This window comes from Chaetodon auriga, chromosome 3, assembly GCF_051107435.1.
Source record: "Chaetodon auriga isolate fChaAug3 chromosome 3, fChaAug3.hap1, whole genome shotgun sequence".
NCBI lineage: Eukaryota > Metazoa > Chordata > Actinopteri > Chaetodontiformes > Chaetodontidae > Chaetodon > Chaetodon auriga.
In genome coordinates this window covers 21,159,623-21,182,707 of record NC_135076.1, presented here as the reverse complement: position 1 = coordinate 21,182,707, position 23,085 = coordinate 21,159,623, and the positions used below count along the sequence as shown (strand labels likewise).

Sequence of the window (23,085 nt, the reverse complement as noted above, 5' to 3'; positions counted from 1 at the left end):
TTCACTGGGGCTCATTCTTGAGTAGGAAGTGGTGCCAAAGAAGAAGAATCCAGAGGAAGCAGAACAATGTTTGGGGATGAATTTTTCAAATGTTTTGAACATCACAAATGAAATTCCATCCTTCACTGTAGTGGGATGGTGGTGGAAAGCTGAGAGATGTTTAATTCAAAGCATTCAAAGTCACATAAATCTAAAATTAGACAGATGCTTAGATGCTGTTAAGGTAGTGAGGAAAAATGGGACCGTTTTAAGCTCCAGGCTTACTGTTTGCGAAGTGGTTTGTGCTGATTTAACAGAAATTTTGTTTGAGGGCATGAATCGCTAAAATAAAAAAGATTTTTTTATAATGTAAAATGACATAAGGGCTTCGAAACGGCTCCAGGTCTATTTCCTAATCTTGAGGTCCTATTGTGTGGAGGGTGCCTGTGTCAGAATATAGTTTTAAGAGCATTGTCTAGGTTTGTGCAGTAAAACCTGTGCACGCTGTGCAGAGAGTGGGAGGAAGGGCGGTGTAATAAAGGGGCCCAGCTGCATTTTTTGCCCAGGGGCACCCATAGCAATCCAGCTGTGTTTCAAGCCATCACATGCATATAACAACCTCATTTCATTTCTCTTTACCAATTAGGACTACTACAGTAAATCTGCTTCTTTGTTTATGTGTTTAAACATTAAAAGGCTGTGAGTGTACCGTCTGAGGTGGGAACATCTGGCCTTGTAATGCTGCAGCAGACAAACGGGTGTGTACCTGCTCCATCCAGCAGGGGGCGGTGTGCACCAACATAAGGATCCTCCAGCGTCCCCTGTGTAAAACTCGGGAAACTGATTTCTTCAGTGGCTGGTGTAGATTTGGTGCTGTGTGTACCGTACAAGTGTGACCTAGATTACTTGAGTTTTTCAGTTCAGGAGATAATATTACTGATTTTGGTGGATTTAGCGCTTTTCGCTGTGTTATCTGCTGTGACAGAGAGAAGAATCACCCTCGACGTGGACGTGGTCAGTTGGCGTGTCCCGACTTGGAGTGACGGCTGTGCAGTCCTATGATTCCTCCGAAACATTTTTGCACTGGCCCCTTTTCTAACAAACTATATCGCTAACTTTATTTTATCGTGACCTATTTACACCTTCGTCGGAAGTTGAGGACGGCCTGGGTTCAAGATGTCTGTAGCGGGCTTGAAGAAGCAGTTTTATAAAGCCAGCCAGGTTTGCAAAACTTTTCTTTAAGCTAGCAACTGTCACGTATCGTTAGCAGCTAGCCTCATTTAGCATTGTTAGCTAGCGGTTTATAGTTGGCTAATATTAATAACGCTTTGTGTCGTGACAACAGGAAGCTAATGTTAGAGACGCTTGTGTCAGTGTGTAAAATGTCATTTTTATTTTGTTTTAGTTGGCATTCTATGTTCTTTTATAGCTTGCTAGCGTTAAAGTTAATGGCCATCTTTCAGACATGTTTTGCATTAACGTTAGTTTCAACTAGCGTCAACTAACTTTAGCTAATGCTAACTAAGGTTATTGTGTTGTTGACGGTTTACAGGTATTTCACATTTTGTGCTTTTACTTTGCTTTACCCAGCAGTGCACCAATTCAGAGTGAGTAAGTCCACATCCTGTGGTAAACATTAGCTAGGTCTGTTTGCCTAAGGGACTCTCCGGGTGACTCAGAGCTCTTATAGTTAAAAAACAACACATGAAAAAGTCCTGCAGTACAAACCAAGCTAGCATTGACACATGTAAGTGAACAGTTTGGGACATTCACTGAGAGACATGTTGTGTCTGTGTAGCAGTGTAATCTGAACACCAGGTTTCAATCGTGCTTCTTTGGAGTGAAGACCCAGTTACCTATTTTCCAGCTGTGTTTTTTGTTAGTCTTTTGTTTAGCGAGCCAGATCAGTATTTAGGGCAGTAGAGGAGAGAAACCTAAAATACCACCGCATTAGACATACCACTGCAGGCCATGAACACATAAAAGTCTTGCTGTCTTTTAGAGTTTGAACCTTCGTGTGAATGTTTTTAATTTTGGCCAGCTCTCTTACTCATGGGCGGGGACGGTTAAAAGGATTTTTGAGCCTCTTTTTCTTCCTACCCCTGCTGATCTAAGCAGGAAAGACATTTGGTTTCTGCAGCAGCTTCCTGTCAGGAACAGAGTCAGATCCCTGTTGGTTTGGTTGCGAGGAAAGCTAACACGATTTAAAAGCTTTCATGTTAAGACCGTTGGTACTGACTAATGAAAAGTAATGGCAAAGGTGTTTGAGGTGTATTAAGAGGATCAATGCTTGAGAAAGTAAGCCAAAGAATGATGCAGAGAAGGAGGGGGGACGAGTGTCCTTTCCCTTTATTTGACTGCAATGCAGCTGATTTTCTTGCCAAAACTCCATGAGAGTCAATAACACTTGACATACCTCAGATTTTCTACACTGAAGGCATGCAGGAAGTTGGCTGTGGAAATGATATCTCTGCTCTGTAGCTTGCACGTCCTTGTTTTTCACTGTCTGCCCTTCCCTGTTATTGTGTTTCTGAGAATCACTTTTCACACTAAATGCTGAAATCTGAACTGTCAGACCCGTAGAGCACAAACAAGATCACACTCGTGGAAGTTGTCTGTGTGGAAGTGATGATTAGTCCTGAACAGAGTTGACAGATTTAGATGGTTTGCAACAGGCTTTTTAAGAATATTTGTACATTTATCACGTTTATTTATGCACTGATGTAGTATTGTGGTTCTCAAATGCTTCAACAGCTGGAGATAAAAAGATATAGCACAGTTGTGCTTACATGGAGGACATCAAAAGGTGAAATACCCAACGATATTTATGCTTCACGCTTGTCATGGATAATGCAGATGCAAAGAACCAGCTGACAGGGAACAAATATCCAACATATATGCGATTGTGTTTATTTATTTTTTTTTCATTGGTTACACAAATAGCACCTGCTCCAACTCACTGCTGCTGTCTTTACCTTGAGTTTAATAGTAGTGCAGACAACAGCAAACAAACACCTGCAGAAGTGTCCAGTTATACTGTTCCGTTACCTGACCGTGAGATGCAATCCGGGAAGTCCAGTTACGTTTAAAGGTTTATTAGATAGCAGAACACCTCACAGTGGTTTGTAAAACAAAATTTTACAACTCTTAAAAGCTATCATGGCAGCAGCAATTTTGTTTTTTGTCACAATGATTGAGACAGAAATAGTAGAAATGTTGTGTTCACATTACAAAGGAATCCACCAGGAGTGTGTGCTTGTGTGTATTGATTGGCCAACACAGCACCTTTACACCATGACATGTTGCAGTAACAGTCGAGTGTGGTTCAACTGCTTTGCCAGGCGAGCCGATGTTGTTTTGTGACCTGCGCCCATCAAAGTATGTCCACTAGAAGTGCTTGTTTTTGCCCTTCTCAGGCTCAAATCGTTGTTCTAAGTGTCTGGTAACATTATGGAAATGATCCCTGCAGAAATAGGGATAGATAGATATCATTTTTGTTTAACCAGAAAAAGTCAATATATAACTCTCTGTTCAAAGCCACCAGACTCCTTTGACAAAAATGCTAATTTTATCTCGCACAACACAGAAGTTGCAGGTGGATCGTCGCCTCAATTGGTTACCCCGATATATGTAACAGTTGGCCCCAAGTTTAAAAAAAAAACTGAAATTACCCTTTAAAACACAGTTTAATCAGGAGAGATTAGTTAACGGCTGTTGATTAAAAAGTAGATTAGAGTTTGGTGCAGACTTCATCTGGGATTAAGGCTTAATCTAGATTGAGCCATGATACAGGTGCCTACAGTGCTAGTGTGGTGATTGGCCTCAGTGCATATGAAGGAGGAAATGATAGTTTTATTCTTTATTCAGACCCCAACAGGTGTCACTTAGAACAAAAGGAAGAGATTAAAAAAGAAATTGAACTCACTAAGCTCCTGTGGTGTTTTAAGAATACTTGGTACGTTTCACCAGGAAGGCTGCTGAACCTCTACACACCTTCCACTTTCTATATCACATCACAGAAACATGATTTCCTCTTGAAGTGTGGTTTGCTCAGATACTGTGGTGACAGAGTTCTCTCTCTTTTTATATCCACCTTTGATCTCCAACCACACCAACCTACTTTTCTAGACATAATGTTGCATCCGTAAAACTTTGATTTTAACAATAGCAAGTTTGTTGTGTGAGAGAAATAACCCTCTGACTGATGTTTACAGCTGATTTGTCTCAACCTACGTTAGGAAACAGTCTGTATTAGGTCTTCACTTTTCCTCTTTCTCTTGCCACTCATTTGGTATCTAGGCCTCTGTGTACGTCATCTTCCTGGGCCTTGCGATCTTCAAGTCATTTGAAGCCAAACAAGATCTTGAACTAGGCTCTATGATAATGCGCTGGCATTTAACTATCAGTATCTTAAATACTAAGTCATTATGTTGAAAAGCATACCTGTTATAGACTGATCCCTCTGTGTAGCACTGTGTGTGTTTATACCAAAGCTTCTGTGGATGTTTTTGGGCTTCATCCCTTTGAGCCTGTGTGCATGTAAATAGTAATGTTACACTGACACGTGAATCTGATGAACCTGAAAAGAATCCAACAGCACTTAGTGGCTAACATTACTCCCAGAATTCACTTTTCTGCTTCCCCAAATCAGAAAAGACTGAAATCTCACGTTTAATGACGTACTACAGCAACTTTTTTTGAATCATGGTTTGAAAATATTGATAGACCCCACTGTGAATCAAATTCTACCAGTAAAACTTAAGTAGTGAAGACTGCAGTCTTTCCTCTGAGGCTGGGAGTCAAATGCTGAGTAGGCTGAGAGTCGAGGCTGTATCTTTGCTTGTGACCTGAATCCCCAAAGGCCCCTTGTCATGTGCTTTCTGCATACAGCAGAGCTCCTGCAGTATGACATGAAGACGGTTCAGCAGAAGTCCTGTCAGCTGCTGCTGAGGGGGAAGAGTAGCCATTATGTATTTCACTTTGTTGTTTGTTGGAACAGGAAATGGATGAATAAATTCATCAGAGCTTTGAGTGTAATCTACATTTCGAGCTCTGCTGTTTACTCATACTGTCCTTTAGAGAGGCGTTTCCCACAGACATAAAAAGTCTCGGTAATTCCAGTAATGACAAGAAGGTCACCAACAGTAGCTTGACTCATGTAGGAAATGATGCAGGCTGCTGTCGCTCTGTCACAGATGAGAAAATTTCACTAGGGGAAAGGGAAATGGTGTGTTGAGCTGTTGTCCAAAGGACTGTTTATGTCTAATAATCTGGTTCAGAGTGGTAAACCGCCTAAAAAGATCATGTGGCCAATCTGATATCAGGAGCATTGTGTTGAATTATCCATGCCTACTGTACAAAGTGCAGGCCAGGCCCTACAAATACACAGTTGTCTAAAAGCTATTCATGTAAAACTCATATTGATCACATGTTTAATGGTATTTTAGGAAAGTAATAGTGTCACGTCAAAGTCCCGAGGAACATCTACTGTAGTGTTATACAGGATGAAATTGACAAATCTTACAAATGCAGTTCTAAATAATTTATCCCTTTTTCCAGGACTCTCTTGCAGTGTTTCATTAACTGTCCAGGCAGTTTGAAATGCTCACTTTGTTAATACTGCTAGACAAAATGATTAAAGATTAACAGCATGTCTGTTACAGCTTCACTCAAAACTTACAAGAGCAAGACACAAGTTTTATTACTGCAAAAGTGTTTTGAATAATACTGACTGGAATTATGGCAAAAGCACAAAGTAGTCATTGTGGTTCGCTTTTGTCTTTGCAGAATAAGAGCTCCACAAGTTACTCCGCAACCAAGGACAGTTGTTGCGTGCCATTTTTATTTTCTCACTGGAGTTGTTTTTCTGCCCATTCCGCTGTGGAGAAACCCAGATATGGAACCATGTAGCTCCTGGACACAGCAGGTTTTAAGTATCTTGAAGTCACAGCAGGCTCGACTCATTGCCAGAGTAACGTTTATTTTCCAGTTCTCTGTGACTGACTTGTGTTTCTCAAAAAGCATAAAACCTGCTCCCAATTTAAGGAATTAGCCAAGAAGGATGTGCAAAAATACTTGTCCTGTACAAGCACATGAAAGGGACTGTTTTCCATTTCTTCGGCTTTTGTCTGTGACCTAAAAACATGCTTAGAGATCTCACTTGGACATACACATGTTTGCAATCAACGTGTTTTAGTCTGCTTAAGCTTTAGCATCTTGTCTTTATTGGAATAGAAGTAATGGAGTCAGCTGGTCTGACATTTTTTTCATCCTGCAAACTGTAAACAAAAGGGGGTTGCATAACACTGTTTGTGCTGTTGTTGTTCGTGTGATGTCTGCACACGCAAAGATTTCTACACCGCTACCTGTTATTCTAAGTTCACGTGTTGTCATTTGTACAGCACGGGCCATCAGTATGCTGTGCTCGACACACAGATTTCACAGAAAGAAATGTTCATCGTAGCGTTTTCTACACAGAGCAGGCGTGTGAATGTAATTAAGAGATGATCTTATAATCAAAACCTCATGAGCAGCGCTGATTAATTTACACTCTTTGTGCCTTCCCCTGCTTTCTCCTCTTGTCTCCCTCTTCTTCTATCTCCCTGTTTCACTAGATGGTAAGTGAGAAAGTTGGAGGTGCTGAAGGAACTAAGCTAGATGATGACTTCAGAGACTTGGAGCGGGTAAGCGAGGCATCTCTCCGTTTTCTTAAAAGAGGAACATCTTTGGCCAAAGCTGTAGGCCTTGTTGGTTTTACACACAGTGCACAAACAGTCTGTGGGACTGATGTTTACACCTCATTTAAAGCACTACATCATCCTCTGATGGCTTAGAAAACCTTCTGTTCAGTTTAACAAAAAATCAGTCAGCAACATTCTGATCTTTGATAACCCTTGATAATCAATGATGCCATACTTAATTGTGAGTAGTTGCTTGTCCTCTAATATGATAGTAAATTGAAGATCTTTTGGTTTTTTGTAGATGTCACATTGGCTCTGGGAAAACTTGATGTGCATTTTTCACCATTTTCTGACCTGTTATGGTCCAGACATTGTCACCAACAACATGAATAAATCCACTATAAAGAGAGACTTGAGTGCTTAAAACAGCATTCAGCTTTCATGCTTAGACCACGTTGAGCTGCACCTCACTTTAATATACACAGCAGACTTGATTGGAATAACTTACATTATTTTTAAAATACTTCAACCATGTGTATGAACCTGTTTTATTTTAGTTCTGTGATTACAGTCACTCTGCTATACACTTGTGATGTTTGTGTGCTTGCTGTGTTTTGTAGAAAGTAGATGTGACCAGTAAAGCAGTAGTGGAGGTAATCTCCAAAACATCAGAGTACCTTCAGCCCAACCCAGGTGAGAAGGAAAACCTGTTTCCACGCTTTCGTTTTTCACCTGCTTGAACTCTTTGATGAAATTATTTTCAACTCCTTCCCGCAGCGTCACGGGCCAAACTGTCTATGTTGAACACCATGTCTAAGATCCGCGGTCAGGTGAAGAATCCAGGCTACCCTCAGGCCGAGGGGCTGCTAGGAGAGTGTATGGGCAAGTATGGACGGGAGCTCGGAGAGGACACTAACTTTGGTAAGATGTGTGTGTGTGTGTGTGTGTTGTGGTTTTGGATAGTAAATTCCTGACAGAGGAATGTTGATGTTTGTTATTTTGGGGTATTGGTTATCCGGGGTTGTCCTTGTGTATGTATGTGTGGTATACTTACAGTAAGAAAAGATTGCACCCAAACTGTTTACAGTGCTTATGAAGTCCTGTGAGTTTCTGTTATCCAGTAGTTAAAATTTTTGCCGGGAAACACTTCAGAAGTCTGATATATTTAAATCTCTCCTGTCATAACGTCTGTTGAAAATAATTCCTGAGTTACATGTGAAAATATTCTGTCCCTACACGCTGTTTGATCCCGCTGCTTCTCTGAAGTCCGCCCTCCCTCTCGCTTCTCTGCTGATATTTTCACATCTAACTCAGTGAATTCAGGGTTTATTTCAACCAGACAAGAGTTGGTGATTCAGTGGAAAGACGAACCAAAAAGGTTTTGGTGCGTTTTATTTTATTTCTGAGTTTGAATGAAGCGTGTTTTCCGATGATAAAATTACTGTTTCTGTAAATGGAGTCTGGTGGCTTTGGCAAGAGCGATGTAGTCGCTGTTGCTCATTAAACAAACAGGATCTTACTCTTTAGCAAAAAGGTCTGTCTCTGTAGGGATCCTTCCCTTAATGTTGTCAGACTCTTCGAGTAACAATCTAAGTCTATCAGTGCAAAAGCAAGCACTTGACTTAATTTGACAGTGGCCAAACAGCTGGAGGGATTTCACTGAAGCCAGCTGCAGTGCACTCACTCAATACTGGACCAGTTCTAAAAATTGTTGTCCCCATTAGTAAGTTGGACACAAAAACATGGGAAAATAGGGTCCATAATCAGATAATATATGACAGGAAGTTCTCCCATTTGTCTGGGACATTGAAATCTACAGGATATGTGGTCTGACACCAAAGCGGCAACGGAAAACTCTGCCTAAAATACATATTTCAAGCACTGAATTTCTGTCTGTTTGTGTCCGTGTGTGGTTGTGTTCAGTGCTCTGTTTCTTTATGTGTGCTCTGACAGTGATATAACTCTGTGGTACTGCACTATCAATCTAATGTCACTGAGCTCCTCTTCTGTATCTTGTCTGGCTCAGGCGGAGCACTAGTAGATGTTGGAGAGGCCATGAAGAGATTGGCAGAAGTCAAAGACTCTCTAGATATCGATGTCAAACAGAACTTCATTGATCCATTGCAAGGACTGTGTGACAAGGACCTCAGAGAGATACAGGTACAATGACATGCTGTTTTATGACCAGGAAATAAACTGTATGTATGTCAGTTCATTGCATAATCTCTCTCATGGTGCAACTTTAGAGGAAGTAAAATAGTCAAACTCATCGTGTCTTTAACTTGTCAAATCTAATGATAGATAGTGATTACGTCTGTGCCTGCTCCTAATCTACCTGTGGCTCTCACCACCTCAGCACCACCTGAAGAAGCTGGAAGGCCGTCGCTTGGACTATGATTACAAGAAAAAGCGTCAGGGCAAGATCCCAGATGAGGAGGTCCGACAGGCCCTGGAGAAGTTTCATGAGTCAAAGGAAGTGGCCGAGACGAGCATGTACAACCTGCTGGAGACTGATGTGAGGACTTATTTCTGACTGCTCTGTGTCTGCTGTCGGTGTCTGTCCTCTGAAGCGTCATTTTTAGCCTGATCCTGCCGCTGTGCAGTCTATCTTTAAAATACAATACACCCAAAAGCCAGGGGTTCCTCCATTATCCTTGGCTGTGAACATAGCTTATGACGCGTGACAGCTAGTCATACTTTCATCAGGGAAAAAGAATTTACATGCCTCAAATACACAGACTGATTCTGAGGTCTTCACACCAATATATGAGTGATAATAAGCAAAAATCCCTGAACCAGACATAGAAAACGTACATATCTTAAAGACATTTCAAAGGAAAGCCACAGTTATTTTCAGCCGGGGCCTTCATGTGATACACATTACCACCAGTCATGTGAAACATTTCATCAATTGCTTCATTCTCGAGCTTCACCTTTGCATTAGAAGGCTGCTGTCCAACAGCAACACACCCACTGGACAAACACACACCAGTAGTTACACTTGTAAAGAGGAGTGAAACACACCCGTTCAGCACAGCAGCACGCACACCGGAGATAAACATGTTTTTAGATAGCCGCAGTTGAGCAGTTATAATGTTTAATCTCTGTTTGGGCTGGGGAATTAGAGGATTTGTTTGCCCTGTGCACAACTGCAGGTGTGCACACCTGTGGATGAGGAGAACAGAACGGCCTGGATCATATATTTGAGTGCATGTAGGTCTAAATTGACCTCTGTGTTTTGTTTTGTTCTACTCCAGCACAGCAGTCGAGGGCTTAGTTTTCATATTGAGGACTGGTTGGCAGTGTGAAAATGACCAGAGCTACCTGGAGGAAGTCTGTCCGTTCCATATTTCCTGTTATTTCTCTAGAGTCAGCCTCTTTTATGTAGTTCCCCACCACTATTTAAATACTGTGTACCATAAATTGGAGAATTAGTTTGGCCTTGGAAATAGTAGTTTGACAAAAAATTCTTAACTGGGTCTTCTTACTGTCTTGAGATGAGGTGGAAGTGCAGTAATACACTTAAGTAATTTCAGCAAAGTGACACTGATTATCTCCTCTGTGTGTGTGTGTGTGTGTGTGTGTGTGTGTGATGTGTTTATGTGTGTGTGCGTATGCAGATAGAGCAGGTGAGCCAGCTCTCATCTCTGGTGGAGTCCCAGCTGCAGTACCACAGACAGGCTGTGCAGGTGCTGGAGGAGCTTTCTGACAAACTCAGAGACAGGTGCAGTAATGGAACCTGACATACACAAATACTAACATACTGTGAGCGCTCATCTGCCTGTGCTGCTCTCTCCTGAGAGCTTTTCAAGTCCGGTTCAGTCACAGTGACTGAAAACATCATTTTGTGTTTACTGTGGACATTGGAAACACGTCACATCGGTTTCCCTTTTTTGAACAGGATGACCGATGCTCAGAGTCGGCCTAGACGCGAATACACACCTAAACCCAAGCCTATCTTTGACTTTGGAGACGACAACCATTCAAATGGCGGTTACTCAACCTCGATGGCCCTGCCACCTTCACGCAACTCGGGTAAGAAGGAGCAGATAGGCTCTCGAAACTAACTGGTGATTATTAGTGAGTGAGGATCAACATGTTGTAGTTTTTCCACAAACACTTTGGTAACATTAATTTGAACATTAATGTCAGAATGATGAAGTGGCTGACAGCAGAGAACAGATGATTAAACGCTCCCTCTGGCATTATTTTGGATTCATCCTCACAGTTACGTCACTCTCCGAGCGACACAAAGGGCAGCATATGATATGTGGAAAAGAGCCCTTTCACCAGACTTACAAACAACAGCGAAGCATCCAACTTTATTGCTCAAGACCCGCAAGCAATCAGTAACACTGAGCAGAAATATGTGAAACCAATTCAGTGTGTGCTTTCCTTCTGTCGTGTGACTGAGGCGTCGTAAACGGTGGCATGCACTGAATGTTTGAGTCCAGTGCGCTCAGCCGTTGACCATGAGAAAATGGACGCTCTGTGAGTGGAGGGAGGTGTGTGTGTGTGTGTGTGTGTGTGTGTGTGTGTGGAGTGTGTGTCCTGCCCTGTCATCTGGATGGCCTTTCTCTAACTGACCTTGTTCCTCTTTCCTGTGATATCATCAGAGCCGTCTTTCGGCTTGGCCAGGTTGCCCTTTCGGAAACCCAGACTGTGTGAGTCACAGATAGTGTGGACCATTTGTCCATTTGTCCTCGTCACAGTGTTTGCGGTGCTGATACGGTGCAGTGTGCTTGCACAGCTTCCAGTGTGAACTGTAGGAAGCAGGATACAGTTTGCTTCTCTCAGGCTCAACACATAATGACGGGTTTCTGATGCACGGTTAGTTTAACAGCATGTATGTGGTTTTGTATGAAATCCACATCCTGTACTCTAGATACTGCAACCTGACTTGCTAAAAGCTGCTAACACCTCTGCATCCACTCACTCAGTCTACAGTTGATTTAAACATGCAGTTATGGGGCGCCCCTATAGCTCAGTTGGTAGAGTGTATTGAGGCTGTCAGTCCTCTGCAGTGGCCGCAGGTTCGACTCCCACCCGCGGCTCGTTTGCTGCGTCATCCCCTCTCTCTCTGCCCCCTTTCCTGTCGTACCTTCAGCTGTCACTATCATAAAGGCTAAAAGCCCCAAAAAATAATAAAAAACATACAGTTATTTTACTGATCCTGAAAAAAACTTCTTTGTTACTAACTCTTTTTGTTATTAAATTTCTATTATTAAATATTTGTGTTATTGTAAGTATTTTTTCTTTGGTTAATGGCAGGAGTATTAACTAATATGCAGGAAACAAGCAGCTGTAACTACAATTATGATAAGATATTGATCTTTTTTTGTGCACAACACAAAGTTGAGGTTGATGCGGCATACATCACCCAGCTTTTATTGCAGACTGCTATATTTGCTCTAACAGTATTTATTCTTTTTGGATCTTATGTACCACCACCATATTTCATAGTCGGTGGCATTCATCAGGTGGCCAGAGACTTTAAATGGACAATATTGTTGCTGCATTACGCAACTGTTTCCTGACAGTTGGTCTCAACTTCCAGCAAGAGGCCAAAAAACATCAGTTTATTGTGTGGGAGGTTATGGTCCATCAATATTTGCTCATAAATGCCTTGGTTATCTCTGTTTTGACCTTGCTATCATAACTGGTTACAACCAGTTGTCATTACCTCCAACGCAACTAAATCAACATTGCAAGCGGTGATGGGAAAAGTGGGTTGTTTTAGCTTACAAGCTAATTAGCATTTATCAGTTTGTGAAAGTGCTTCTTTTATAGAGAGAACGTTTCACCAGCTGATATTTATTCTCATGTAATCTACCCTTAGAGACGTGTCTGTGAGAGTCAGCTGTGTTCAGTCAACTGTTTACATTATTCTTTCTGCCCCTGTAAGTTGATACAGTATGGAGTACAACACAGAGTGAGCGAGCGAAGCTTTCCCCATCCCGAGCCTGCCCAGCAGTCTGTGGGGTTCACTTGATACAATGAGAAAATTGTTAGGAGACAAAAAAGCCTAGTTTGTCTGCGTGAGGAGCTCCACTCTCCTCTGCTGATCTATGTGAGGTCACAGAGAAAGGGATAGATGGAGGAAACGATGGGTGGGGAGGGAGGAGACCAGACGTACAGAAGCGTGGTGTCATTGGACGGTTTTCGGTCACAACTTGTCAAATCTTGAGCTTGTTTGCAATGCTGTGTTGAAGTTGAAGCGACTGTGCCACATGCTAATGTACTAACACATACAGACAAGTCTGAACGACAGTGTACAGTAGATTACTTGTTGGGTGTGCAGTGTGACAAGCTTTTCCTCAGACTGGCACTGCTGTGACCCCTGAGAGCATCCTGAATGTTTTTGCCCTCCCTCTTCCTCATTCTCTCTCTCCTGGTGTTTTGTCAGCCCCGGAGCAGCCGAGCTGTAAGGCGCTGTACGACTTTGAGCCGGAGAACGAGGGAGAGCTGGGCTTCCACGAGGGCGACATCATCACCCTGACCAATCAGATCGACGAGAACTGGTACGAGGGGATGCTGAACGGCCAGTCGGGATTCTTCCCTCTCAATTATGTCGAGGTCCTCGTTCCGTTGCCACACTAATACAAAGAGAGCAAGAGAGCCGAGGAGGAGACTGATGGAGAGGAGGAGGAGAGGGCGAGTAGAATTAGTAGAGAGGGAGGAAAGTGAAGCCGAGGGATGGTCCGCTGAATATTCAATTTCACCTTCAGCTCCAGCGTCATCGTCACCGACGAGCACTTTTTGTCATCTGGAGTTCTGGAGAAGACGGTCACATTTCAAAGTCCAGAGCAGAATATCAACCTGTTCCAGCCACAGGTAAACGGGTGTAAGATGGACACAAAATGTCTTTACTTGTTATCACAAACCGTTCTTGAGGACTAACTGATGACACAGTTATGAGCAATATTTTTCATTAACCACAAATTACCGATATAGTAAAGACAATTCCTATTGAATCTGGTGATTATGGTGGCTGGGGTGACACGTTCATATCATCCTTTTTGTGTGACCGCAGTCTGTTTAAAACTCAGGTTGGTCATCAAGGTAACAGTCAGTTTTCAGACCGAAGGCCAACTCAAACCTCACCGTAAACGTCATGCGCACCTTGACCGAGTAATTTTCCTCATTTCAAAACCGAAAACTTTGTTCGTGCCCAGTCAGGGCTGGAGCTCGTCTGTTGATGCCACCTGCTGGCGAGACGGAGAATTACGTTTACCCAAACTAAAATGGAACTACACACAGCTAGAAATGTGGTCTAATGAGTTGTACCTTAAAGAAGAAGAAAAAAAATACTGCGTATTGAGTATCTTCATGTTTTTAATTAGAAACATGAGCTGAAATCAGCCTCAGATCTGTGATTTCGACCGTCGTCAGGTTTTGGCCTGTTTGTAATGCTCTTTTTAAAGATCTGTGTCTAAGCTGTGCACTGGTGACGGCCCCAGAAGACAACAGGCCTGAGACAGTGGTTTCCTCATGTTCTTTCAGTATTTGCTTTATGTTAGTCTCAGCGTGCTACGGTAGTTTTAAAAGTAGACCAGCTTACTGAATATGTGAGAAAATGTTGTCATTGCACCTTGGTCCTCCCATGAGATTGATGTTTGTGTGACAGATATACTCCACCAACACACACACACACACACACACACACACACACACACAGACCCCAAAGTTAAATGCAGACGTTGCACCTTTTTGTCACTGACGGCAGGCGTGTGTTTGTTGTGTAGAGATGCAGAATGATTAGTTGTTCAGTGGTTGTCTGTTCAATAGAGGAAACAGAGCCAAAAAGTTTATAAAATGCAATAGAAACATATCGCTCGCTTGTTAAACCGCTAACTATTCTGTATCACAGCCATATATTCATTTAGTTTTGGGCCTGTTTGTCTTCGCATGTTAAAGCCTTCTCCTTTTTTTTCCCGGTCTTTTGAGCCCAGTTTCAGGCGCCCATTAGCTCCATGCAGTGCCTGAGTAGACGACGCTGCTGGCAGCGACCCGTCTTTCATGTTCGTCGCTAACTGTCGCTCTATTTCTGTCTGCCCTCGTGTCTTTGAGAATGTGAAACTCCTCCGTGCTTAGAAACCCGTTCTGACCCCGTGATTCTGTTGATTCACAGCGGCTCTGATTCCATTTAATTGTTCGTACATTTGGGCTGCAGGATGTAGACCCGTGTCGTTCCTGTTTGATCTGTTTAGACAAGGCTGGTATCTTGTTCAGGATTTAGCCACGGCCCGGAGCTGCAGGTGGAGTCTTGTCCGACATACGCTGTACAGCATGATGGCAAGACCCGGAGTGAAAGGGAAACCATCAAGGGAAAAACAAGCTGTTGTCCATTTTGACTCACTTGGAGAACTTTTGCAAACAGTATCATCAGTCCCGCTGATTGTGAGTTGTGTTAGGGGGAAAATGTTAGATAGATGTGTACTCGTTCACCGTTTGCAGGACCTCTCTGCTGCGTTTCCCCTCCTCTCATCTGTGTTTGTCCATCACTCCGCGCTGCCAAACCCTTCCCCCACTCCCGAGTTTGGTCCTTGTCTAATATGTTTACATTTCTGATCTTACTACATTTTAGTGCTTGTATCAAGTTCAGGGCAAAGTGTAAGGACTGTTGGAGGTGCTGTGTGGATCACACTGTTCGAAACAAAAGTCCTTGATAGCTTTGTTTTAGTGCCTTTGATAAAGAAAGGAGGGAAAGTACTGCAACTAATACAGCAACCAAAACCTAATCCAGCTGGTCGAGAGAATGGTGAAGAGTTTCTTCTCTACTTTTGGTTTTATTTCTAGCCGTTGGCACTTTCCTGTGTAAGGAGAAATGCATGTGTGCACGTTTTCAGCACATTTCTGACACTACAAACGGTTTCCTGGACATTTGTTGTTTAGACTAATGTGAGCTTCATCAGCAGACCACCAGGGGAAACTGTATTTTTATGTAGATTTTAATTCATGTTTGAGAAAAATGTCCCACTGATTTCATTTTTAAAGGGCTATGTATTTGTTTAATCAGTCTTAAATGCTCCTTTGAACAGCATTAAATCATTCTGGCTCTCTATAGTATTATTTTTTATATACAAGACCTTAAAACATTTAAATTAATCTTTGCATGTAGTCCTATATTACGCCTTGTAAATGTAAGTCTTAGATTTAAGTTGCCTTTTTACTTTTGGTATGAGTACAGAATTTAACCGCAATATTTTGTCTTTTATTATCAAAGTATTTGTACGTGCTTCTTTCCTGTCCCCCACCCCACCCCCCCACCCCTTCTTACAATAAATGAAAAAGAAAAATGTGTTATCGCTGCGTTGGATCTTCTGACGTCAAATCGTGGCTGGTTTTAAGAAGACATTTGAGCTGAGTAGAAAAAAGGGAAAAGAAATCTTCTCTGGCTTCATGCAGTAGTACAGTACAGTACAGCACAGTATTTCAGCCATTTTCAGTCAATACTTTTCCTTTTAAAGCAGCGAGTTGCCAGAAGTATTCAGATCTTTCACTTAAGTAAAATTATCAGTACCACACTGCAAAAATACTCCTCCAAGTCAAAGTCCTGCATTCAAAATCTTGAGTAATATGTACTTTAAAGTATCAAAAGTACTCATTGCGCAGTAAAATGCTCCCTGGCAGTTTTTTACTGTTATATATGATATTTTTGGGTTAATAATGTGTATGTTGCATGTTACTGCTGTAGATGTTTAAGGTTGCATAACTACTTCATGTACTGTTGGGTAGTTTAACCTACAGCGATGCAACATATTTTAGAAAATCATCATTTTTGATAGAAAGTCAACTTTTCACGGCCTCAGACAAACAGCCCGTCGGAAAAATGCATCTGAAAAGTCCCTGAAGCTGTCAGGCAGAGGTGGTGGAGTAAAAAGTACAGTTTTCCCTCTGAGCTGTAGAGTAGAAGCATAACGTTACATAAAATTGAAATCCTCAAAAGCACCTCAAGTTAGTACATTTACTCAAGTACCTTGAGTAAATGTACGTAGTTGTGTACTGGCACTCAACACCTCTGGGTCTTTTGAGTTTTAGTTGTAGTAACTTTCAAAAGTTAAACATTAAATGCGGTTTTGTTGAGCGTGGGAGAGGACTCACGCACACACCTTAAACCGTAACCACGTTCCCGTCAGCCTCAGCTGAACTTTGTGTTACGGCATCTGTAAATGTTAGCATGCTAAGAGGCTACATGGTGAACTTCACTGCGTTAGCATTGCCATCACGAGCGTGCTTGCATGATGCTGTTTGCACTGAACATAGCCTGACTGTACACTCTTCAAATAAAGTCACAAGACGTGTTTAAATAGTTCCAGTGTGTACATTTTAATGCTTCGTGGATCATCAGCAGGCTTAAGGCATTGCTCTGTCTTCGTACGTGTACATCACACAATCCACAGTTAGTAATAAATACAGTACAGGTAAAGAGGAAGCAAGTGTCTGTCCTAACCAACAGGACTCAGGTCTCACACAACCCAACAGGGAGACAGCAGAGGGTCACATTCACAGCACACACGCGCTCACACACACACACACACACACACACACACACACACACACACACAGAGGTTCATTAAAAAACTGCTTGGCACGACAGAATGCACCACATTGCAATCGTCCAATTTGACTTGAGGAACACAAACATTCACAAAACCTATTGCAGAGTACAGTTAAGGTCAAACCAAAACACGTTTGCATACTTTGCTAATGTATGTTTTTCTCTACTCACTTCCACCACCCCCCCACCCCCACCCCCACCACTGCTCCACTGGTTTAGTCTATAAAGGCAATTACAACACATTAAAGTTTACATTGTACATATCTGGCAATATCTGCTCATACCGCAGGATACTGGCACAGATAGGCACATAGGTCCATGTGTAAAAGGTAAAAGGCCGGACAGGCAGGCTGAATTCTGGCCCAAGAAATGTAAAGTATTGGTTCAACACTCGTTAGTCTGGTGCTCCTTGATCTGATGCTGTCTGGTCCTGTATCAGCTGTACTTCTCTGGGTTTTCAACATCGGTAAATACGAGATTTAGCTCACCATAACGCTGTTTGAAAATTAAACATCACTCAATGAGAGAATTCAAGGCATCTATGTTTCTTCTTCTATGGGTGTTTTTCCAAGCAGGTCTACTCCAGACCTGCCAGCTCTGCACGAAAGGTGTTAGACATGGAACGAGTTGAGATGGAGAGCGGCCACATGCGCACATGCACGCCAGAGCCTCTCAGTGCATGTTGTTCAGCTGACTGTAGACGTGCTCTAAGATCTGAGAGTAGGCCTGGTCTTTGGGAGCGTGGCAACTCAGAGAGCCCTGAGGAAGGAAGACGGAGAGTTCACACGTTAGGAGAACGACAGGATGGTCGCCTCAGACAGATTTCAGCAAGTCTTCCTACCTTGATCTTGTCCATCATGGTTGTATCAGGACACCAGTACTGGCTGAACTGGACGAGGTCTGGAGCTGCCCTGTAGTAGTCAACCAGTAGCATCTGTGGAGGAAATAAACAGCTTTTTTTAGTGATTTACAGTCCAAAGGTCTCTGCAGTATTTTCATAGGACTGAGGCCGTACCATCTCATTAAGAACATCACTGGTGAGAAAGTTGTCCTGTACGTAGGTGACCTCTACAGCCACCGGGATGCCGTAGTCATTAGGCCGTTGCTGCAGGAAGGCACATAATGCATCACGTTAATAACAAAGCCGTGAAATAAGAAGGTAAGTGGTGTAAAGTCTGTACAGTTAAGCCCGTGTTCTCACCTCAGGCGGTGGTACGACCCAGAATGGGGTTATTGTGGACGCCACGCCTTGATTGCCGTGGTAATAAGGACCTGAAGGAGAAAAAGTTAAAAGCTTTAAAGCATCAAAACCTGTCAGAAAGTCCAGCTTTTGATGGGAAAATCAAGGTTTTTTTGACTTAGGAACTCCAGATTAATGTCACTTTAAGACATTAATGACAATCAGGCTACAATCACTGTGTGGGAAGCTTCTGACTGCCGGTGTTTTACACTGTGAACGAAGTACAGACATCCACAAGTGACTCTTTGTTCCTTTCACACTTCTCTCTCATTTCTCTTTTATCATTTTGTTTTTCTCTTTCTCGTTTCCTTGCAAAACACCTCCCTAACGTTACACGCTTCCAGCAGCGAAACACTACAGCACAGAGGAGACTGTACTTCAGGTCTTTAGCACGGTCCACAACAACTGCTGAGGGGATCTTCATGAGGGGATCCAGCTGTTAAACATTTATTAACATTTCCTTTAACTTCAGTCAGCTGCTGCTATACACTGCAAGGACACTTTAGGCCTCATTCTAGTCTCGTTCAAGTGCAGTGTAATCATTTTCAAACAAACTGTTTACAGACAACAGTTTAACAAAGCGTTCCTGAGCCCATGCAGTAATATCCTTTATCCAATCATGTGTTCACAAAGTGGTGAACCTCGCTCCATCCTCGCTCGTGAACGACTGAGTCTTTCCAGGATGCCCCTTTACTCATCATGACACTATCACCTGTTACCAGTGAACCTGTGGAATGATCCAAACAGGTGTTTTTGGAGCATCTTTCCCTGTCTTTAGTTGCTCCTGTCCCAACTTGTTTGAAACGTATAATATAAATAAAGTGTGAGAGAATTTCCCTGTAAGCATCATCTCAATGAAGCTCCACAGGACTTACCACAGATGATGCCCAGGCAGGGCTGGAAGCCGTTGTTTGAGCCCTGCAGCCTCAGCTGATGGTCCATCTGGGAGTCGATGTCCTGCAGCGACGGCAGAGCCGGACCTCGCGGGTGACTGTGGTACCATCCCACCAGCGACAGCCCGCGCATGAACAGGTTCTGACAGATCTGGACCAGAATCAACGTGACAGACGCCGATTAGGAAAAGTGAAGGTAAATAAACAAGTGCGACCACAGCAGTTATTATGGACACTTCACAGGAGAAGCTCAGTCCTGGCTGGACGAACGGAAAAAGAGGAAGGACGTGATTTTAAGGTTTCAAAATTAACGACACAGGGTGAACACACTTTATCGCACTGCTGTCAGCGCTAACTTCCTCGTGATGGACATTCAAGAGTGGGAGGACGGATGCGTGCTGCTGGCCGCAGGACCGTCCCGGGGCTCGGGAAGAACTTGTGAGTTTTCAAAACAGGTGTCATTCACCTTCCTGTTTTCTGAGGACACACATGCTGTCGGTGCAGACTACTGATTCACTGCCCATGTGTTACCTCCTCCTCCACAGCAGACGCAGAGTCTCTGTCTGCCAGCCTGGTCCGACAGGGGAAAGCCCTCAAGACGGTCAGCACTGCAACACAGAGAGGAAGGCGCTGGGTTACAGACGGCTTCGTCCTTATTTCTACCACTGCGTGTTTCTTAGTTTCTTTCTTTCACACTCACGTTGCGTATTGGTGTCCCATCGTCCTCCGAGGTATCCCACCACCTCACTGGTGGTCAGGTGACAGTGGAAGTCCTGATGAGGATAAAAAGCAGGTAACTCTCTCTCTCGCCTGCTCACCAGTGTTTAATTATCTTGTTCCAGACGTGGTTCTCACTCACCATTAGCAGCAGTACGTTACTGGACACGGCTACATTGAAAGGCTGGAATCTGTTGATGGCTGAGAAGGCGGACAGCTCCACCAGCGTGTGCGGATCTCTGAGGATACAGGTTGGTGTTTATCGCACTCTAAATCACTCCACCGATCACAGAAAACTGATCTGTCTGAGTGAAAGCCAGTACCTGGTCGCATCCCTGGTGCCCAGGGTGCAGTATCTGACAGGAATCCTCTCTCTGTCGGCTCTCCGTGAAACTACGACGTCTGGAAAGGTTGAGATTCCAGTTTGTCGAAGCCACACAATAATGAAACTTGCGTATTTTGAGTTGGAAGAGAACGATACCATTCAGTCCTGGTTTGTTGTTCTTGACCTTCTCATCTGCCTGCACAGCTGTCTTCCCTTCCTCTTCATCCTCGTCATCGTCCTCCTCGCTAACCAGGCTCTGGCATTGCAGGAAATAAAGACAAAACATGATGCAGGATAATGTGGATACAGAGACAGACGGTGAGATTGACAGAATTTTTAGGAATTAATTAATACAGATTAAATCTAGATTTGGAACAGTGATAAACACTGTCAGCGGATACGTCGGATACTTTCACCCTAAAAATGTTTGACAAGAGAGCGAGTGAGAGGGAAAGCCGCTCACAGCTCATGTCCACGCTGAGACGAGCAGACGTTATTTCTGCGTTTCACTGCTTTCATCATAAGTCTTTCACAAGCGGCCCTCATTTTGTTTCTCCTCTGCTTGTCTCTTCGTCTCTCTGAATGTCAAGAATCACACACAGCCACAAACAGCAGTCCAACCTCTGCGCTGATCCGTGAAGAAACTGTCCAGCTGTATTTAAACCTCAGAGAACTATATAAAAATGAGCTGTTTTGAAGCTCCTTATGGTCTTTTCATTGCTTTAGTCCAAATTTGGGTCACGCTGTTTGACCTTGTTGGACATTAAACTTGATGCTGCTGAGGGTAGTAAATTGCCTCATATATCTGAGGCCACATACTGACTCTAGTCTGTAAAATAAAGAGTTTAAAGGTGAAGTCCTCTGTTTTCTCACCATGTCTGCGCTGGGCTGGTACTTGTGCAGCCAGGTGGTTTTATACTGGACCAGCTTCTGGCCCCGGTAGCGTACAGACGCCCAGCCGCAGCCTGACTTCTTGGCCGGGTTGACCAGCCGTTTGCAGTGCGTTGCCCAGGCGCTGGGAGAGTTGAAGATCTGGCCCGTCTCCACCCATCTGATTTTCCCATCGTTCAACAGGTCTCCCACAAAGTTCTTCCCCTGCGGGAGCAGAGAGGAGAGACATTTCAAATCTAAAAACAAGACATGTGTGTGGCTTTACTCCTTTAACTGCATGGTGCGTTTCACGTCAGCTTAACCTGAACAACAAAGCCTCACAGGACACTGGACGAGCATAAATTAAACATTCGTCCTGCATCCAGATGTGATGTGTGTTATTACCAGGTAGTGGATGGCCAGCACGCCGTCCCCCGGCTCCACCAGGCCGTCCTTGAGCAGCACTCTCAGGGTGATGCCTCGCCGGGTCAGCAGGGAGCCCCGGCCGGAGCTGGACCGCAGGTCTGCCTCCTCCCCTCCACTCAGCTCCTCCTCATCCTCCTCTCCTCCGTCCTCCACCACCTGTGGAGAGCTGGGTGGCTCCGAGCCTGGGCACACACACACACACACACACACACACACACACACACACACACACACACACACATCAGTGATCCTAATGCACCCTGGTCTGCTGGAATGACATGTGGGTGTAGTGTGTAGAGAAACCATAATTCTTGCATGTTGTGATGCATTTTCTTACTGTTTTGTCATTTTGCTCAGAGGCTTCAAAATTAGCCAAAACATCTGGCTGCCAGTTAAACATCTGCATATCACAGTTACACCAGGAACAAAGCCAGTTGTCCCTTTCTCATTTCCAGTGACTTTCTAATGAAAGCCCCACTGTAATGGCAGCCGGCATCACTCATAAGTGCAGCATGCGAAAATGATCGCAGCCCTGTCGCGCTGAAAGGGATCTCAAAGGGCCAAAATACCAAAAGATAATCTAAATTGGCATTTCATTAATTACGGCTAAGCTATGCGGTTGGCCTTTGTTTCCACCTCCCATTAGGGCATGGCTCCCTCCACAAGAAGAGGCCTGTTCCCCCATAGTTGATTTCCCTGAGAATCACAATTAAAGCCCTCTTTCATTATCCTCACCCATATCTCTGAACGCGTCGCCCTTAAATCCAACCCGGTGAAAAGCGGCTCCGTTCCGGGGCACTTGACGCGGTGTGGGCTTCAGCTCCGGGCGGCTTTCGCGCTCACACACTCCGCCACACTGGCTCCGGCGATTATTCAAAAACATAAAATGAAGGCGTCTGTGGCTCTGCAGTGTAGTTTCCTTGTTGTGTTGCTTTAATGTCAGCTCCCCTCCCCTTTCTTTCTCCCTCTCCCCGTCCTTGTCACTCTCCCTGCGCTCTCCTGACGTGCCATGCCGGTCTAATCTGCCATTATTCTCACCAGCGGTGCCCTGAAAACGCCGCACAATCATCCGGGAGATGAAATAGTCGATTGGGGGTTGCAGGAAATGTCTTAGACGTTATTAAAAAATGGAAACAAGGAAGCGATGAATCTTCGTTTCCTCCGGAGAGATGAAGAGTCGCCCCGAGCCAGCCGCTATTTGGCACTGGGGCGCATGAAAAGTACATCCTGACCATTATGGGCTCTTTCTACACCAGAAACTCTGCACAGAAGCTAAAGCCGGTGATTTGTGTGGTGTAACACTGCGACCCTGTCCCGCACTTTACTGTGTTTTACTCCAGGTTTCCTTCACTGCACCGGGATGTTCCCTCTTTATCTCCGAAGAGAGGCGCATT

The 23,085-nt window shown here is 43.8% G+C and overlaps 2 protein-coding genes across 2 annotated transcripts; one reads left to right on the top strand and one right to left on the bottom strand.

Moving 5' to 3' along the window:
* The first annotated feature begins 781 nt into the window (after positions 1–781).
* sh3gl1b (SH3-domain GRB2-like 1b) lies at positions 782–15,960 on the top strand. The gene is made up of 9 exons (XM_076726094.1): positions 782–1,200; positions 6,594–6,662; positions 7,280–7,352; positions 7,437–7,580; positions 8,686–8,819; positions 9,016–9,174; positions 10,280–10,383; positions 10,561–10,694; positions 13,066–15,960. Exons 1-9 carry the CDS (start codon positions 1,156–1,158, stop codon positions 13,257–13,259), a joined length of 1,056 nt encoding a protein of 351 aa, XP_076582209.1. The 5' UTR covers positions 782–1,155; the 3' UTR covers positions 13,260–15,960.
* A 1,006-nt stretch (positions 15,961–16,966) lies between these two features.
* Positions 16,967–22,616, bottom strand: mpnd (MPN domain containing). The gene is made up of 13 exons (XM_076726090.1): positions 22,427–22,616; positions 21,671–21,873; positions 21,269–21,490; positions 20,552–20,651; positions 20,394–20,472; positions 20,213–20,309; positions 20,054–20,126; positions 19,885–19,961; positions 19,336–19,504; positions 18,422–18,492; positions 18,236–18,325; positions 18,062–18,154; positions 16,967–17,979 (listed from the first exon to the last, which is right to left on the bottom strand). The coding sequence occupies exons 1-13, from the start codon at positions 22,572–22,574 to the stop codon at positions 17,893–17,895; spliced, it is 1,509 nt and encodes a 502-aa protein (XP_076582205.1). The 5' UTR covers positions 22,575–22,616; the 3' UTR covers positions 16,967–17,892.
* Positions 22,617–23,085: the final 469 nt, after the last annotated feature.

Bases quoted from the DNA above. Each gene is read 5' to 3' on its own strand.
- sh3gl1b (XM_076726094.1), top strand. From the start codon at position 1,156: ATGTCTGTAGCGGGCTTGAAGAAGCAGTTTTATAAAGCCAGCCAG. The intron at 6,663-7,279 runs GTAAGCGAGGCA...TGTGTTTTGTAG, and splicing joins ACTTCAGAGACTTGGAGCGG to AAAGTAGATGTGACCAGTAA. The intron at 9,175-10,279 runs GTGAGGACTTAT...GTGCGTATGCAG, and splicing joins ACAACCTGCTGGAGACTGAT to ATAGAGCAGGTGAGCCAGCT.
- mpnd (XM_076726090.1), bottom strand. From the start codon at position 22,574: ATGTTTTTGAATAATCGCCGGAGCCAGTGTGGCGGAGTGTGTGAGCGC. The intron at 21,491-21,670 runs GTAATAACACAC...CTGCTCCCGCAG, and splicing joins TGCTGGCCATCCACTACCTG to GGGAAGAACTTTGTGGGAGA. The intron at 20,310-20,393 runs GTACTGGCTTTC...CTGTATCCTCAG, and splicing joins GGCACCAGGGATGCGACCAG to AGATCCGCACACGCTGGTGG.